This window comes from Buceros rhinoceros, unplaced genomic scaffold (assembly GCF_000710305.1).
Source record: "Buceros rhinoceros silvestris isolate BGI_N320 unplaced genomic scaffold, ASM71030v1 scaffold15533, whole genome shotgun sequence".
NCBI classification, from domain to species: domain Eukaryota; kingdom Metazoa; phylum Chordata; class Aves; order Bucerotiformes; family Bucerotidae; genus Buceros; species Buceros rhinoceros.
The window spans coordinates 41,968-60,809 of record NW_010404983.1 but is presented as its reverse complement, the minus strand read 5'-3'; the positions used below and the strand labels follow the sequence as shown (position 1 = coordinate 60,809).

At 42.7% G+C, this 18,842-nt stretch overlaps 1 protein-coding gene across 1 annotated transcript in view; it reads right to left on the bottom strand.

Annotated features, from left to right (window-relative positions):
- The window catches only part of EMCN (endomucin), a gene marked incomplete at its 5' end in the record, with an annotated part of 32,594 nt that extends 14,670 nt beyond the window's left edge, over positions 1 to 17,924 (bottom strand). Inside the window, 5 exons of the mRNA XM_010133557.1 lie at positions 731 to 802; positions 3,824 to 3,856; positions 10,340 to 10,459; positions 17,310 to 17,423; positions 17,826 to 17,924. Coding sequence (XP_010131859.1) covers positions 731 to 802; positions 3,824 to 3,856; positions 10,340 to 10,459; positions 17,310 to 17,423; positions 17,826 to 17,924 — 438 coding nt within the window. The remainder of the gene's footprint in view (positions 1 to 730; positions 803 to 3,823; positions 3,857 to 10,339; positions 10,460 to 17,309; positions 17,424 to 17,825) is intronic.
- Between the last annotated feature and the right edge of the window lie 918 nt (positions 17,925 to 18,842).

Sequence of the window (18,842 nt, the reverse complement as noted above, 5' to 3'; positions counted from 1 at the left end):
CTTGTATTCCGTCAGCCTGCCACAGCATCTTCTGTCATGCCCACCCGTATTTAGAAACATCTCTGATGGATCTTGATGCAATTAATATTTATTATTCATAGAGATGTGTATGTGCATCTATGGCACCAGAGGGAGAACCCGGAGACAAGTTTACAGTGGAAAAACATCAAATATATTTTGCTAAGCCAGTACTTTGGGTAGGAAATAGCAGATCTGCAGCGCTACTCTTGCCCCAGAGATGCATACTATTAAAATAAAAGATTAAGTAACATGCATCATGCAAATATCAAGTGCTTGAAGAGTCCGCAGAAGAATCCCTTCGAGCTCTTCTCTTCCATGACAATATGAACAATATATTAGTATAATAAAGTAGTAACAACATATTCATATAATATATATATGAACAACACTTTCATATGTTTCCTTGTGTTTTCTCTCACAGATGACACTATTCACGGATGGGGCTTTTTTCAGTTTTATCCTTTTGAATCATTCCTTGGGAATAATTGTGCTGCTCTCCAGTGAGAGTGGTGTCAACTTGTTAAGCTCTGTTTCTCTTTGAGAGGAGTTTTATAACAGGCACTTAAATTGGGTTTGTAACAGGGTCTACACCTGGTAAGTCTAGAAATAAAACAGCCTGCTTCATTTCTCTGCTACTTCAATCACTCATTGAAAACCAAGCTGATGGACTGAAAATTCAAATGCTAGAAAATAAAGTAGGAATACTCACTAGAATAGCTGATATCACTCCCTGACACCTTCGTGTTTTCAGAACTGCTTCCACGACTGCCAGAAGTCAGATCTGCAAAAGAAATATTGCCTTTCAGGTTAACATGTAATTGCCAGGAGTCCCCAAACAACACTCGCCGAAAAATTACCCTCCTAAAACAACCGTTGTGTCCCAAGTTGTGGAGGCATTTAGTGCTCCACAGCTATAACTCTTCTGAATAATACTTGGACAATTTGGCAAGAGGGGTGGAAAAGTTTACCTAGCATAGCCTAGAAGAAACACACACTTTGTATGGGTGCAGTCTTCCTTAGGATCATCTGGTTTTCACTCACAGGCTATGAGCTACAATCTTTTCACTTCTAGGAGGTTAAGGTACAGTTCAACGTCAGATTAGAACTCTTAACAAGTTAATAAACAAGCAAGAAAGTGAAAATTAGACCTGACTCCAAAAGAAGAAAGAGCAAAATATTTCACTGCTAATTAAAAAAAAAGTGCTAATAGTAGATGAAGGAATCCAAGAGGTGCAATAACAGTAGGTAGCAATTTTTCTTGAGTTGAGTGTGATTCATGCTCTCTCTGCCACATTTGGGGACAGCAACAACTGCTGAGACCCTCTGGGGTGTTCTTTAGAGCAGGGCTTGAAGGAATGCATTCTCAGCTTCAGGTGAGAATTAATCTGAGTCCAGTATCAACAACCCAAAATATTTATTACCTTGTTTTATATAGTCTGCTGAAAAACAGTCACTGAACTTTCAGGGAGAAAAAAGAAAAAGCAAACATCGGTGGTTCCCTAGTTACATTATACAGCACACGGAACTGTATTCCGTATTGGACAGAGGCTTGAGTAGATGTGCGCTTACTGCCACTGAAGAAGCCAACCAGCTGGACATATACAATGCAAGGCCAAGCATTTCCATTGCTCATTTAAATATCAGAAAAGGCTCTCAAACAAAGGCATCTGGGGAAGGTGGTCTCTTAAGCAGGGTCCTAGTAGAGAGCATAGCTCCATATGCAAGTGGTGAGAACATGGTAGCAGCCACCGAGGTTTTGTTGCAGGCTCTGATTAGGTAGGGATGTTTGGATGCACGGTTCCTCTTCCAAAGATCACAAGAGGGCTCACGCTGATGAAGGTATGAAATTAACTGTGCCATTAAAACCATCCTCCCAGGGCCATTTTGAGGGCTAGAACACAATTTTGTTCTGCCGAGTCTCTGAATGATATGTCCTTATTTTTACAGAAGCTTTTGTATAGGCAGTGCTTGTAATTTTAGTCTACTGAATTATAGTAAAAAATGAGTTTTGTTTACCCCAACCATGAGAATTCCCTCTTCCCTGCTGCACTGATTTTTAACTCAGGCCCACTATTGAGAAATGCTGTCGTGACTGTTTTTTCTCCACTATTCTCCTTTTACCCTCTTCCCATTCTCACAACATACTAGTCTGTTCAGATACGTAAGAATACGCTGTCCCCTGATGCAAGAGGAGCAAAGCAGAGAACAGCCAGGGGCTGGTTTCTCCACAGACTTGCTGGATATGCCAGTGTACTGGATTTTCCAGGTAACTAGGAGCCGCATGGTCTTACTTAAAAATTTATGTGGATTGACTGGTAATACAAAGAGAAAGATTTGAGAGAGCTCTGTTTTCATTTTTGTTCTGCAGTTGTGTAGCTGAGTGGATTTGGGACAGATTGTTTAGCTTCTTGGTTTTCTTTTTGTTTATTTTTTTTCTCCTTTCCCTCCCCCTGCACCCCTCCCCCCCAGCCCTGCCCTTCATTTGCCTGGCCAGAGACTGAAACCTCCTGGGGAAAAACGATCACTTACTGTGTGCTTGTGTGGTGCCTAAACAATACAGTCACAGCTGAGACATTCTGATGATATAGTGTAGGAAACAATCCTCCTCTGAGACCCTTATCTCTGAAAAATCACTGTGTTTCTTTAAAGCAGACATTCTCTTTGCCATGGTGCTTGTCTGCTGAGGGGTGGTAATGTAAGGATGGAAACTGTGAGCCATCATCAAGTGACTGAAATAATTCTTATGAATTTGTATTTCCATGTGATTGCTTTAGATTTTCCAGGGAGATATTACTGCCTTTTTTGCTGCCTTACCTGGTATACTACATGATAGCAGGCAATTATCACAGCAATGAGTTATCCTGGATAGTGACTGAAAATGTCAACAGAAACAAATTACTCTGAAAAACATTAATGAATATCCCTTCATATACTCCTCAGGAGTAAATGCAGCATATCCTCAGGAGAAAAACTTGAGGATCCACTGGCTATTTTCTTAGTTCTCTGTTAAATGTCCAAGATGTGAGTGATGCAGAAAATAAAGTCCATAGGTTAGGATTTTAACTACTTGAGATCATCAGTAAGAAGTACAATAGCTAAAAAGAAGCACTACTAAATGAAAACGGATTAAGGAATTAAAACCTTTAACTCGGTTACCCACTTCATTCACTGAAGTTTCTCACAAGCCAGCCCATCCTGTCTACTTTCTGTGGATCTGGAGAGTGAATCTAGAAGGTATTTTCCAGCTATGGAATGATGTGGGATCAGAATAACCATTAACTGGGTTAATACGTCTATCATGGTAACAGAAGGAACAAGGTTTTGCTGGCAGCAGGGACCAGTACAGAAGAGATTGTTTCCTGATAAGACCAGAGGAAGGAAAATAGGACAATACAGGTTCACTAGCCAGGAAACTCTTGTCTTACTCTGGCACCTGCTGCTTCTAATCACGGGACGGGGAACGAGAGCCACTGACCAGAACAAGCTCCTTGGTAAACACTCTATTTCTTTCAGTTTCCCATTACACCACACAATAAGCCAGGCCTATTTTTTTTTTTTTTTGTGCTTCCACCCTGTTTTCTTTTCAATATCTGCTAGTCCAACATGGCATTCAGCTGAAATCACAGCAAAGTTTCTCGTTGCTACAAGTCAAGCATCACTCCTCTGCTTCTCTGTACTATGCTTTGTTATTCCTCCAGAACCTCCTTGATTCCTAAATGTTTCCTTTCCTCAGGCTGCCCTCCTCCCACCCATATGATCCCTTCTCACCTGTGCACAGAACAAACTCTTCTATTGCTCTTACCTGTCGATTCTGTTGTGGAGTTCACATGATGGCCTGCAATTAAACAGAAGGAACAGGTTTGTTACTATCTGTTTTAGATGTCCAGAGTCTTCACATCACACAAACTGGCAGATCCTAGCAATATGCCTCAGTAACCCCTAAAAAGAAATGCTGCTCCAGGACTGATGTGCTGACACTGTTCCCAAGCCCAGAAAGTCTGAGCTGTGAAAGTCTGCAGATGTCCCGTACAGATGGGAGCAGAATACAAAGCCCAGCTTTTGCTAGGTTATTATTCTGCTCAAGAGCAGAAAATCCTGAGTTAATTAATAATCCTGAATGTATTCCCAAAAAATTCAGCCTGCCAAAACCAAATAAATGTCTGGGAGTGAATAGCTGGCATCTAACTGACAAATAAGTGTTTTAATAAAAGAAACTCAAATGCTTAATTGAGACATGTCTTCAAGTGTCACAAAACCCTTTAAAAATGAATCTTCAGTAATTATCTTGGTGCTGTTGGCTAGCAGACTGCCGAGCAGCAGGGGTAAGAGGCACTGGTAATGAGGAATCAATGGACCTTGCAGAACGCTGTGCACAATGCTTACTGACCCAACACTGCCAGCTTAGCCCGGCCACTTCACAAGTTTTTGGTGCAGAACACTAATTTTTTTGTAGCTTTTTTTTAGTATGCTGCTGCTTTCGTGTGTCTAGACTGCAGCAGGCTTGGAAATGAAGGCGGCTGTGAATACTTCACATTTGGAGGCTGGCCACCACCAACCATTGCTCCCACAGTGATTTTTATTACATTGCATTAAATCTCTTCTGCAATCACGCTGAAGTCAAAGGGAGCCAGGCACCTAACTTCTCTGTGTCTTTGAGAATATCCACCTGTGTGAACTGGCAGCAAAGGATTTATCTGTTTGTACAAGACAGACTGTCTCTTGTCAGGGACGAGTGACTGGCACTCTGCCCACCTGGTGAGGCCTCTCACACTGAATTGCTGGAGCCAGCATGGAAAAAAATCCTTCAGGCAGCCACTCATTACTTCGAGGTATATATCACAACATCAGGTCACCTTCATCTAGGCTGGAGAGCACCATAAACCCCCCTCTTTGAGTCTCTTCTGGGTTCCCTGCCGCTGCAGCATCCGTGGGGAATGCGGTGCATCTGACCCTGTCCCGAGAGCTACACCGGAGGACGTGACCCACTAGCACGTCCTCCTTGTCCCAGCTGTGCCAGGGTAGGAGACCCCAGAGGGAGTGGCGTGAAGGCAGCTGTAACTGAAGGCAGGCGTTGAGCCTTTCCCCTCAGTGCCTGGGGTTGCAGTGCTCCTACTCCAACTGGGGTCCCCAGGGAGTACAGATCCACTCCTACTCTCTCGCTGCACTCCGTGTAATTTGCACACAGACAGCTCCTACCACCGGAGCTGTAACATGAGTGAAGCATGTTATTCTACTGCTGTAAACGTACTCTTTGAATGGCTGCTTTTGTTCTTTGCTCATCTCTACACCCAATTAAACACACGGATCACTCGAGCCACCAGGATGCAAATAACCACTTTTGCTGATGTAATATGTGATGGAGCTTTAACTGCATTTTGAACACAAACGTATGAAAAGCAAACGTGCATGTTCAGGTTGGAAAGCTGAGTACTTAACAGTCACCAATACGAGCTCTTCTTGCACATACTAAATATTAGTAACGCTAAGTACTCTGAAGGTATACAGTTATTTCTCCCTGGCTTCCTGGGATCCAGAGAAGAGTTCTTTTTCCTCATCTTTTTTACCATCTCATCAATCCATCTGCAAAAAGCAATGCCACCTTGCTCAGAGAGGATCTCTGTGATGATTCATCAGACAGTGTTTACAGCATGTTTGGGCAACATTAACAAGAGCCAAGGAAAAGCTTTTGGGAAGTTTAATAACTCGCCTGTCAAAGGAGGTTTGGAACAACAAGACACATAACTGGCGTTCAGGAACCATCCAAATATGATATAATTGCTTGTTACCCAAATATTACTTTTCCTTCAGCCTATAAGGAGTGATATCCCATGGAAAAAGTACCATGTGATCACACAGCAATGGCTGAACAAGCAAACTGTAAAGCCCCGTGTGTATATATTCTTGGAGAAAGGAAGATGACCTTGTCAGGTCTTAGGAATAGGTCACTTCACTATGCAACTTCAAACCTTGTCTCCCAAGCCTGAGGAGAGTTGAGCTTTCTTAAGAAACCAAGATTATAACGTAATTAGATATTGTCCGTTTAATTCACTCTTGCTAATGAAGTGAACCACCTTGTCTCAAATTAGAGCAAATAAATAAATGGAAAAAGCATGTCAAGCCTGAGACTGATATCCAAGTTCGCCCCAAAGACTTAAGGTTTGCCAAAGCTGTATGCAGATCATTAGGCTCAGCAAACACGAAGGGTCAGGTGACCTATGGTTCAGTACCAGCCGGCACAAACAAAACCCACGGTGCTGTCCTGGCCTAACCTTGACAATTCCATAAACCCAGAGAGCAGAAATGATCCCAGGTAGGAAACATGACAGCAGCCGCCTGCAACTTCCTTCAAGGACTGCAGAAGTCTCCTGAGCCTCTCTCTTAAAAACTGCACACATCTACACACACACACAAAAACCCGCCTACAAGCATCTTTCCCAAAGCTATCTTACCCAGATTCTGCTAGAGCATGAAAAATTAAACAGGAAAAATCTCACGCCCTTCTCTCTCTCTCCCCCATCTCCAGTATGCAAGCAAGGCGCCCGCTCACCCTCTGTTCAGAGATTGCTCAGCCCTGCTACACAAACAAAGCTGCACTTATCAGAGTGGTTCAGCGGGTGCTTTCAGTTTGCATTTTGTAAATAACCATCCAGTGCCCTTTTTGTTGGTGGGGTCACACGTTGCTGTCCTACAGAAAGAGAATGACAGGCAGCATTTTGCTTGCTAACATACTTACTGTAGTTGTTCTAGCTGCCTGTTCGAAGCTTACTAGATCCTTTGGGGCTGTGAGTTCGGAGGCAAACGCTCTGCATAAATAATCTTGGAAGATTCCCAGTTCCATCACGAAAAGTGAGGTGTGCGATGCTGGCTATTGAGTCCTTGTTGTGCAGTAAGGAGGACAAGGATAATAAAAATGGCACATGATGGTGGTTTGACTTGAAAATACCTGCCTGAGTCAGTTCAGCGCTGGTTAGTAGCTTGACAGATGGAGAAAGAGACCAAGTACTAACCTCTCCCCACTCTGTTCTCCAGTGATCACTACCTAAGCAGCCTGGATACCCTGCAGTTTGCTGCTTCTGTTTTTGGAAGGCAGCCACATGAAACTGTGTTCACTGGCAAAACAAATGAATAAATTTGGCTGGTTACTCGGAGGGGATACCACAGTATAAATCAAAGCAAAATTAAGAACTGTAAAAACCACAAACCACTCCTTGCCCTGATCACACTATAGATCTGTAATTGTGTTAACTGAGGCTTTGCTGTATTTTCCATCTCCCAGGCACTGCTTTTTAAGTCTCTCACTTTGTGGAGAAGCTGAAGATACGGTAGGTAATTTTTAACCTAATATCATTATCCAGAGTTCCTATACAGTTTGTGTACAGAAAGAGTCAAACCCTCCTTGTCTTACTCATAAGAATTTTACTTAGGAAGATGCCTCCTGTGAATCAAGTGAGTAGGATTTATAATTGGAGGAATGCAATAAAGGTATCAATAGATGCAGCAAGTTGATTCATTTGACAGTTTATTCTAATAGATCATTTGAACTTACCACCCTGCTGGGTGAACTTAAGCTCATAATCCTTTATGGGGTTTTTTGTTGGTTAGGTTACAGAATAAAAAGCTACTGCACATTGCAGTTTCTCAGGTGTATTTAGGCTCTGACTGATCTGTTAAATCTCCAAATTTTCATTAATTAAACAAAAGGAGAAAATAAAATATTAGCAAGCTACCCTCTGTGGAGGTGGAGAATGAGTAGGAGGTATATTATACATGACAGCCAAAGTTAAAGAGGTTTACGTGGCAATGGCACACATGCAGGTTGCTCTTTGCGCTAAAAACAGACCCTGTGGCCTTCTCTAGGCTGGGTGAGCACTATGCAGCCCCTCCTCCTTGGCTGGTGGTTTCAATCTTCTTTAATACAGCAATACTGTTCTCTGATGTTTCTCCAAGTTCTTTCCTAGGCTCCCCCACTCATTTCAGTCGTTCTCCAGCTCTCTGTGGCACTCCTCCCACACCCTGATCTTTTGATATGGTTGATTGGAAATTTCTCTTAAAAATGAGCTTTCTTTCTTTTTCTGCAGCAAGAAAAGAAATTTTCACCAAAATGGCATTAAAAAAATAAACCAACCCAGAAAGCAGTCTTAAAACTAAATATATTCCTTTGCATTGAGGTTAGCCAGCTGAATTATTTTGGTTGAGCATACCAAATAGAAAGTTCTGTTTTGAATCAGTTTCACATTAAATTGTCTTCCCCCGAGCTCCCACACAGAGGCTGTGCCTTGGGTGCTTTGGCTTTCAAGTTCTGCTATCCCCAATGGGCTGCAGCACCAGCCCCATTGTGCACAGCAACCTCTGCTCCGGTGAACAAAATGTATCCAGCCCCTATATGAGACCCTGAATGTGAAATTTCAAACAGCTGGGAAGAAATAATCTAATGGCAGGGAGAGAGTCAGCATTTCTTATAACCTCAGCACAGAATGAAACAACTGGCTTCACACTTGCATTGCTTTAGGAGTTATTAGGGTACAGCATATGGCCCTGAGCGATTGCACGTAGGAGAAGAAATCTGTTTAGAGGGAACCAAAACATTTTTTCTTAAAAGTCTTTAACATATACAGAGAATAAGGGAACAAGGGTGGTATAAAGGTGCAACCACTTGGGATAAGCTACCTAACTCATCGAGGTGAGTAATGGGACTCCCTCCATATGTAAGCTGCAAGAAGGAAGCGAGGAGATGGTGCTGTGAGGAGACAGGCAAGGTGTAAGTGTGGAAATCCTGGTGTGGCAGTAAGTGATTTTGAAATGGCAGTTTTATGGGAACTCAGAGTACTGGCAGAGCCAGACACCTAGACTGACTCCCCCTGGATAGATGGGCCCTTTCTTTCTCAGCCAGGCAATTATAGTCCTGGCATCTTGCATAGTCCCCAAGCTCAAGAAGATTTATTGCTTTTACAGCAAAGCGAGCTGAGTAAGATGATGAGTTTTGCAAACAGACCCAGGGAAGGTTGTAAAACTTTCTGGGCAGATTTTAAATGTAAAATATAATTGTACAAACAATCTAACAGGTAATTCAATACGTGTGATCCATAGCCAGATATGGATTACAATATAATTTTAACCTAGAGAATTTACCTGTGTGAGAGAACCTTTAATTAAAACCATTGTAATTTACTGCTTTAATGTAGTGTACCAATAGTAAGGCTTCCACACCATGCACGTGTCTGCCAAAAGACACAAAACCTAACAGGATTATCAAGTAACTACAGCTCACAATATATACACCATGGGCCATAGGCTTATTGAAATAATTGCAAAGAATCCTCTATAAATCGGTGGCCTTGGATTAAAAATGAAAAAATCCCAACTTCTTAAAAATGTGTATTATTGTAATATCTTTTTGCCTCCTTCTAAGCATTTCAGTGCATACTGAGCATAGGATACTACTGCACTTTCATATCCAATCCTACCCTCAATGAGGAAAAATCATCGTCACACAGATGCTTATTTCCCACAAACACAACCCTGAGGTTGTTAAAAGAGGCTTTTTTTTCTTTACAACATGCCTTTGGGTGTGTTGCACACTAAAAATAATTGGGATATGCAGGCAAAATCAGTGACCTTCTTGGATTTACACACATGTAGCTGAATGTAAGTATTGAGTGAAGGCTCAACAGACCTTAAGAAAACCTGAATAAGTGGTTCTTCAAAAATCTAGGAAAGTTAAGCTAGCTAGAAGCATCGTAAAGGACCACTCACATGACCTGGCATCTACATTCACCACAGCATTGCTTAGTGGGTGAATACAATAAAACACATCCAGAAAAACAATAAAACGAAACTGGAGTTTGGAAGAATTAGTGTCTTTTTGACCTTGCATGTGACCATGTTGTACTTTGAACAATGTCATTTAATTGGTAATACGCATTAACTTGCCCTCCAGATTTATTAACAATTGTAAAAATTATAGCTGTTTTCTCCTTTGTCTCCTTTGCTTTGCAGCCAGAGAATTTATCTTGATGACCTCTTCTGGCAGTCAGTGCTACACAATGACCACATACAGAGTACATAAAGATTGCTATTATCTTTTGTAATTTATAGCCTCCTCTAACGACATTGAGTGTCCCAGCTGAATGTTTTGAAGTTCACCCATCACTCATCGTAACTTCACAGCTAGATGACATGGACACAGCATACCCAGCATGGATAAGGAGGTGCCTCTCATCCCAGGGCAACGCACAACAAATGAAGAAGAGATTAGGAATTATTTTCACCTTTTTAACTGTTTGCAGAGGAAAATAGAGAAAATGTTTTCAAGATTTACCTGAGCTTCCATGAGCAGTAGTATTTTGTGGAGAGGTTGTAGAATAAAAAGACGATTCCTTAGTAGATGAAGCATCCAAACTCTCAGTGTGTGCCGATTGTGTTCCGCTTGTTTGTGTAGCTGGAAATGAGACAGATGTTCAGATAAGCGTTATCTTAGATCCTGGACCATTCCTCAGACAAATGCTCCCACCATCACAGAAGAGACTTAAGGTCAGAAAGCACTACAGCTGCTGGTTACAGCTTGTCAAGCGATGAAGCATCGTTATGGAGTTGTTACTACTGACGTGGTTGAGGCATCTTTAAAGCACATCCTAGCATCCTTACATCTGTGCCAGCAGACAGCCTAGAGCTTTGACTTAGGATCCCAGAGTAACTAGACAGTCTCGCACCAAGAGCAACATGAACGTGAGAGAAAAACTCGATTACTGCCCTCCATCTTTAACCTTCATTTGAAAACAAAAAACCAACAAACTAAAAAACCGCTAAGCACAAGCTTCAGCCACAACTGTCACATAATGTGATATTGTAAAAAGTTTTAGGATTGTAATTAACCGCAGAGAAAATTACTTCATTCTGTGCTGGAAATAATATATCCCCGAAAATTAATGTATGAAAATGTAAAGTGTCTTATTGCTGCTTTCACACAGCCAGCAGAGGATCAAGGCCATCGCATCATAAGATTTGCAGCCTAAGGTGATGATAGTGCAGGGCACCGCCTGAGCCCATGGAACTGAAGGTCACCAAATGACAAGAAGAAAGAATTTAAGATGTTCCAGCACAGCTGGTAATACCTACATCTACGCTCAAGCCTCAGCATAACAATAGCGAAGACAGTGTCTACTGAATAAAATATACGGGTGCCCAAGAGTAATCTTATACTTCCCCTCTGATATAAATCAGAGATGCAGTTGAACTGTAAACTGTCTTCAGTGCCTCTTCATATGAATTTCAAACACTGGAACTAAGCCAACTTTAAGACATGTTTTAGTCACAAGTGTAACGTCATGTACAAGCGACATGTGAATCTTGAGGAATGCTTCATCACATGCTTTATCCAGAAACTCTGATTACCAGTTTGGCCCCTCAAAGTATCCTTTTCTCAGGAAAAAGAAAAACAAAGCTCTCTGTTCTACGACCACACGATTTGAACTTGGCCCTCCCCTTCCCTTCTTGTTTATTAAGTCCAATACTTTGCAGAGGCAAGCTTCACCAATCAGTGAACTAAGAAAGAGGGAGCTGAAGCCAGTGGAGTCAAAGGATTCGTTCAGCTTTGGGAACTGAGAGGAGCTGGACAGCCAGGGATGGTATCTTTGAAGGTCAAGGCATGGAAGGAAACAGTACTGAAAATTATGCAAAACAAGCTTAAGTGCCCAAAACTTTCACTGGTGTTTTGGTGATGAGAACCATAATTTCACTGTTAGCATCCTCCAGAAAGCTGTACCTGCTGTACTCCTTCAACATGCCAGCCTAATCTGCAGTAGAGATGAGTGTAAAAAGCCCCTCCACCTAGTTTTTTACTGTAGTGTAATGCAAGGATCTGAGAACTGTAACAATTCCTTCATTCTCATCATAGAAGCGTTGAATGAATCTTTAAAAGCGTGTTTTTCTGCTTTTGGTTCTTACTGTGGTGGTTTCAGACTCAAATTTGAAATGCTGAATTTTAATCTGAGATCAATCAAACAAAAAGCCCAAAAAACCTCCCTCTCCCTTTAAGATGCAAGGGCTTGTAACAGTAACAGCAACCATCTTGTGGCTTCCTTATTGCAAGTTAGTAAAAGCTTACATGAGAGAATGAAAAGTAAGGCAGAATAACAGCAAGCCTTTGTGAGAGGAGGCAAACACACTTTGTGAACACCGCAAAACAATCAGGTGTGTGGGAGAGACAGGGAGGGAGGCAGCCAGCTGCCTTGTAACCCCACAGAGAGCAGTTTTCCCATGGGGATCGCACATTCCAGGAGTCCTATCAGTCCTGGCAGCAGCCCAGCCCTGGGTGCTCCTCCTGTGTTTGGGAGCTGTGAGAACAGATTGTGCATGGGAACACAGGCTGTGCACTGGATATGCCTCAGTGAGGCATCGGGAGGGAGGGGATGACAGCGTCTCCATTTAATAATTTTTTGAATTCAGCCAGGGTGAGATCCTTCCTGTGACTCGGGTGGCACCAGGTATGACTCGCGCCTTTACCTAGGGCATGTTGTGAAGCTTGTTGAGTTTATTTCGTCAGACTGCAGAACAGGCTCCCCGCTCCCGGTGTCAAGGGGTGAAGTAGACATGCTACAGTGCAAGTCTGCCTGCTGGTTTTCACCGCTTCCAAGAAGAAAACTGCAACCTGTCAGGGAAGGTTCTCTTAATTCCACTGCACTTCTGTAAGATTAGCAACCCAATTCTCTGCTGACTTGTGGCTTTGAAGCCGCTTTTAAGCCGCATCTGAGCCTTATGCCTAATACACACCATAGGCTCTACCATCAACACATTTGACAGATCGAATAGGTTCTCTGCTAAAAGCCTTGAGAACAGAAGCATCCATACCCAGCCACTGCTTACGTATGCCACGACAGCACTGACAGCACAGCACATCTGCTAGAAATCTGCCTTTCTGGTAAATCCCATAACTCATATTTATGCAAGGTTTAATTTGATCTCAACAGAAGGAGGCAGCGCAAGTCATTACTATGGTGCCCGTGCTCTGCGCGGGAAGAGGCAGGGGACTCTGTGCGGGCACACACTGACTCAGTTCTGCTGTCCCCACTGACACATCACTGCAGTAATTCATCATGCTTCGGCTCCGCCAGCTGCAGCAAAGATTTCTGCCTGCCTGGCAGGGGGAGGTCTGAGCTTGCAGAAAAGCAGCACAGCAGAGAAGGGTGGCTGCTGCTGCTGCGAAAGCACTCACATCACCGGTTAATGGGTTTGTTGTCAACAGCTGATTATGAATAAAGATGGTAAAGCAGCAAAGATTGTAAAATAGCTGTCCAAATGGGATGATTGCTGCAGTGGCAGAACTCGCTGGCGGTGATGCAGCTCTCCCTGCTGATATTTTGATAAGATAAATGACAGTGTGTTAACAAGTATTTGTCAAAGGGATAATCAACAATGGGGAACCTGCAGTTGCTCTGCAGAGCTACAGTCTGAGCCTCAGGTATTTCTTTAGTCTTTATGCTCTGAAAACCCTTCATTTTCTTTAACCAGCTGAAATAAGACACACATCCTCACTTGATCTTAGCATGACTTTTTCTACTTAACCCACATATAATCCAGATATACTTTGGTATTTCCCAACAAGACTTTAAATTTTCTTTACAGCAGGCTGTTACCTAACCAGCTTTGACATCATAAGATGCTTCAAGTAAGTATACACTCTGTGCATTGCAAAGTATATAGGCATCTGTCAATTGTATGTATGTTAAAACTGTACTTGGCCAAGCAAAGGGCCGAAGGAACCTGCACCCAACCACATCAAAAAGCCAGCACAAGGCTTCGTTAGATGGAAGGCTAAACCTCCTCCCTGGAGCTTGTATCTTTAGCAAAAACACACATACAGGCCTTGCCCCTGGAATCGACAGCCTGATAAACCACTTGCATTAATGAATGCACCCACAAAAGCTTTGAAAAATCCCAGTGGAGCAAAACCAATGCAACTTCATGCCCATTTGGAGGAATGGAAATTGGCTAAGGAGATAACCAGGCATATCTCAGTTTTAATGTTTACACCCATAGCTGATTGCATCTGCTGTCTGCCAGCTTTACATTTTCTGGTAAGCAAAAAACCCCAAGTATTTAAAAACGTGTTGTAAAACATCTCTCTGCCTTACATGCCTCAGCAGCCAACTATACTCAGTGTTTACCTATAGCAGGCAGTAACAGCCTGAGGACAATTGACTGATACATGTTGCCGTAACCCTCTTCTGGTAGTTTTACTCATGTAAATCTTCCTTCTTAATTACTGGTGGTTTGATAAAACGAGAAAAAGTGTCTCCTTCACTCTTTGCTTTTCTCACTTTTTAGTATTTAATATTCCATTGCACCATAATGTACCATCATCCAGGAGAGTGGTATGAGAAAAATCAGAAATGCAATGGCCAAAATCCACTCATAATTTAATATCTTGAGGACTGACCTTGCAGAAGATGCTTGCTCCATATCCAAGGGAGGAAGAACATAATCCTTTGTTGCATTTCATTTCATATTCTCCTTGATAATATTAAGTGTCCCAGGATATGAAATCCTGATTGCAGATGCAACTTGCTGTAGCATGACACCATATAAATTCTTGTTTGGGGGCCTGGACTGCACAGGGGAGGTTGCTCTCAGACTAAATGTGAACTATTGGATTTGACCCCTTATATTACTAACTCATAAGTTGAAGGAGACAAGTCTAATTGCTAGCTTCCAATATAATAAACTGGGCAGGAGGGCAAAGAGGGAGAGATTGTACTTATGGCTTGCAGAGAAAAAGAATACTGAAGACTTTCTTTAAAAAAAATAAAGACAAAGTCGCTTTCGTGATTTCACAGTGTATGGAGCACTGTGGGCTTTTTCTGAATCTATAATAAAAGGTGACGGAAGGAGACAAGTCTAATTGCTAGCTTCCAATATAATAAACTGGGCAGGAGGGCAAAGAGGGAGAGATTGTACTTATGGCTTGCAGAGAAAAAGAATACTGAAGACTTTCTTTAAAAAAAATAAAGACAAAGTCGCTTTCGTGATTTCACAGTGTATGGAGCACTGTGGGCTTTTTCTGAATCTATAATAAAAGGTGACGCCAGCCACAGAAACTGCAGCAGAGACAGGAAGCCCTGTCAAATCTCTGCTGTGTGAATGCGATCATTCGCTGAAGCTTTTGGCAGGGATTGAAGCAGAGAAAACAATGACCTCCATTATAAAACAAGAGAGGTGCCTGCTTGTTATTACAAATCAGAAGTAGTAAGAGTAAATTTTGAAGTGTCATAAAGGCACTGCCAGTTTCTGCCTCAGTCCCACATGGACAGCCCAAGAAAGCGGGGAGAAGTGAGTGCTAGCGAAAAAGAGAGAGCAGACAGTTTTCATCTCCCGTCCATTTCGAGAGCAGAAGTCTTGCCATGCCTGCGCTCGCTTCAAGAAGTGCAGCTCCCCCAGCCCTGTGCTGCTGCTGAGGATGCTGGCAGGGCCTGGAAGGATGCAGCGCAGTCAGCTGCACCTCGCCTCGCCGACACGTAGGGTGGAAACAGAGACGTGGCTGTAGCCAGCAGCCAAACAGTGGTCAAGAGGTCTGTGAGGTTTTTGCAAGGGTTGGCCAAGCATCTGCACAGCCCCTATTCCAGGCCCTGTCCCAAAGCCACTACAACTTGTGCTCTGTTCCACTTCCTTGTGCTGAAGTCAAGGCAGAACTCTAGAGACAGAACTCCCGTTGGTGGGAAGAGAACACAAGAGGAATAGAAAAGCAGCACATTGGTCAAAACTTCACACCCGGGTCCATTGTACCTCCAGCACCATCCTAAGGTCCATTGTACCTCCAGCACCATCTTACCCCCAACACCAGCGTTTCAGGGCATCAGCGCAGAGCAGCGGCCAGAGCTAAGCTGCACTGGCAGGCATGACTTTCCTCATTAGCTTTCCTTCTTCTGCCAGGTGCTCTACCTGTCACCAAGGTTTATTTCCACTAAAAAACCCCAATTTAGTTCCACTGTGCCACTCAAGTACCCACAAGCTGGGGACCTCCACCAAACTGAAAGGACTAGGAATCGCATCCGTAATGCAGTGCACCATGCCATGGGCTTTTGATAGGCACACAGGGTCACAAATGCAAGCTTAAAAAGATTCTGTGTGGCCTTCGTTAACACTTCAGCAGCTCGTGCATTGGCCAGACTGCATTCTGTCACTCATCGATACTGGCATTTAAAAGCCAAGCCAAAAAAATCAAAAGACTTTGGGCTGACAGTCAGACTGCTCCCTACAGCAAGCACAATGGGAAAGCAGCATCAGTAGATGTAACTGCTAAGTGAAAGGGTGAAAGGCAGCTTAGCAGGCTCGGGTCCATGAGGGGTGACTTCAAAGGAGAGTTTGCACAAAGAAAGGATGCAGGCTGTTTCGTAGGAGTCCCTTTTTAGCAAGGAAACTGGGAGAAGACAAGAGAAGTTCTAATGGTTTGTCACGGATCAGTATGCCCTAAATATCATTCTGAGGACATTGGAGTACCACTGGCTGGTGAGCTGAATATCTGGAGTATTCATTTTTAATTTTTCGAGTCAATTAAATATAAAAAATTGGAATGTTTCAAAGCAAAAGGCTTGAGCAAATATTTATGTTGTAATTCATAGACCATAAAAGGAGGCTGAATTTCATCTTAAGCTTACTGAGCTCGTTTTGCAAATTATTATACATGTTTAAATTAAGCCAACTACTTGCTGGATATGTAGCTTTTTAAAAATTTTCTTTTTCTAGAATCCAATCTGATACATTGGGCAAATAAACATTGTGAAGATTTATGTGGAACAAAAGTATTTCGTAAGATTGATATAGCGCAATTAGTACCACCTCTCTGCTTTCAGTACCGTGATTCATAATAACACAGAACATGATTAAATGTAGCATTGTAACATATATTAAAAAAAGGGGGGGGGCTGTTCTGACAACACTCTGATCACGTAGAATCATCTATTTTTAATGAAATACTTACTAAAAAACTACATCCAAAACACAGAAGAAAAAAAAATCAGAGCCCATCCAAATAGATATCTCCCAATTACAGGGAGATTAAAATCCCGTGTAATGGCTTCACATCACCTCCACAACAAGTTAAAGGTACAGTATTCTTTGTGTAAGATTCTAGGGCGAGATTCATTAAAGGTATGTAATGTGGTAGGATGAATAGCTCTGCTTCCCCAAATCTCCAATTCTAGAGCCCGAACTATTCTTTTGGACCTCCTTTTACTACTCCACAGAAATGTCGCATACAATGAATTGGAAATTGGCTCGATTAAATTATCACTTACTGTTTGTTGTGCTGTCATTTTTATCTGCTGCTGCAGTAGGTGCTTCTACTGGTGGTTGTGTTGTTGTACCTTGCGTTTTTTGATATGTAGCAGTAGGTGAAGAAGTGGTGGGTTCTAATAAAGGAATGACATTCGAATTATTTCCTCAATTTTGTACACACACACACGCACAAACACAAACCACACCTATTGCTCTGATTACAGCCTAGTTTTCAATTGTCAAAAGAATATTTCTTTTAAATTGAAGATCAACATGGACAGAGCTCCCTTCATTTCAGGGAAAGCCAATCCCTGTCCCATAAGTGGATCATCCCACTGAAGACAAGTCTGTGATAATGCAGTTACAAGGCTGCCTTGAGCCTGACCAGGAGGAAGCTCCTGTGCACACCTGCAAGGTTTCACCAAAGAGTTTACAATCTGTAAAATAAATTCTCAAGCCAAGAGACACTGACACTTAATTTCCTGAACGACCACCAGAACAGAATCAACAATTAGCTCAAAGAAAATTTCACTTACTGCTTGTGGTGGACTCATTCACAGCTCTGATTGTAGTTGTTGTCGTTAACGCTTGCCGTGTTGTCATTTGTGAAGTGGATACGTTCCCAGCTTGTATTACTGCAAGAAAGGCGTTCACATCTTTATTGACTTATTTTATCATGCATAAATAAACACCACAGCCCTCTAGCTGCCTTCTCTCACAAAGGCAGTGAATTTCTGGTTTAAGTCTGGCCCTTACAGAGCTCTCTTACTCCCATGTTTTGAAGAGAATTCGAAGTGTATATGGTTGGTATCAGAGGGAGGTTTGGCCTGTGGACAATCAGCAAGTTGCCCACTGAAAATTAGCAGCTGTACCTTCCAGCCATCCCCTAAGGAAGGGACAAACGCTCTTTGGAAGTTATACAGAAGTGCTTGGCACGATTTCCGAGGGAAGAGGTGAGGGGAAAGGAGCCTGGCACGGATGGATGGGTTCACTGTGCTGCTGGACTAGACTGCTTACCAGCACTTTGCTGCATACATCTTTAATAGGAGGAGGGATGTAAACTCCCCAGAAAGAAGTATGACTGACACACAGGAGCACAGCTGAAATGTTACAGGTAAAGAACTGAAGGGGGAGAGACTCTACTAGTCTTTGTGCAATATTTAATTCTTCTCTCTGCTGTCCAACTGAAGCCCCTGTTGAGTCTTCTCTGGCTAACTTCCCCATACCCTCTTCCTCTGCACCCAGATTTCTGGGGAAAAAGGAGCACCTGGCAGGCCTTCCTCTGAGGAATTAAAGTTAGGGCATTGTGGATAAGATAAATAGTATTCTACTAAGTTATATTCGCCAGGGTGAATTTGTTGCCCTTTGTAAGGTGACTCCTGGTAGTTCTCTCCTTCACAGGGGTGAGATTTGGAGACTGAATGGAGGGGAAAAGGCTCCCTCAGGCAGCACTTCCAGCTGCTGCTGGTGCAGAAAGAGGTGAGCAGACTGTCCAAACATCACTAAGGCAATACTATGGTTTAAATCAGCATGTCTTGCTGTGTATGAATGGC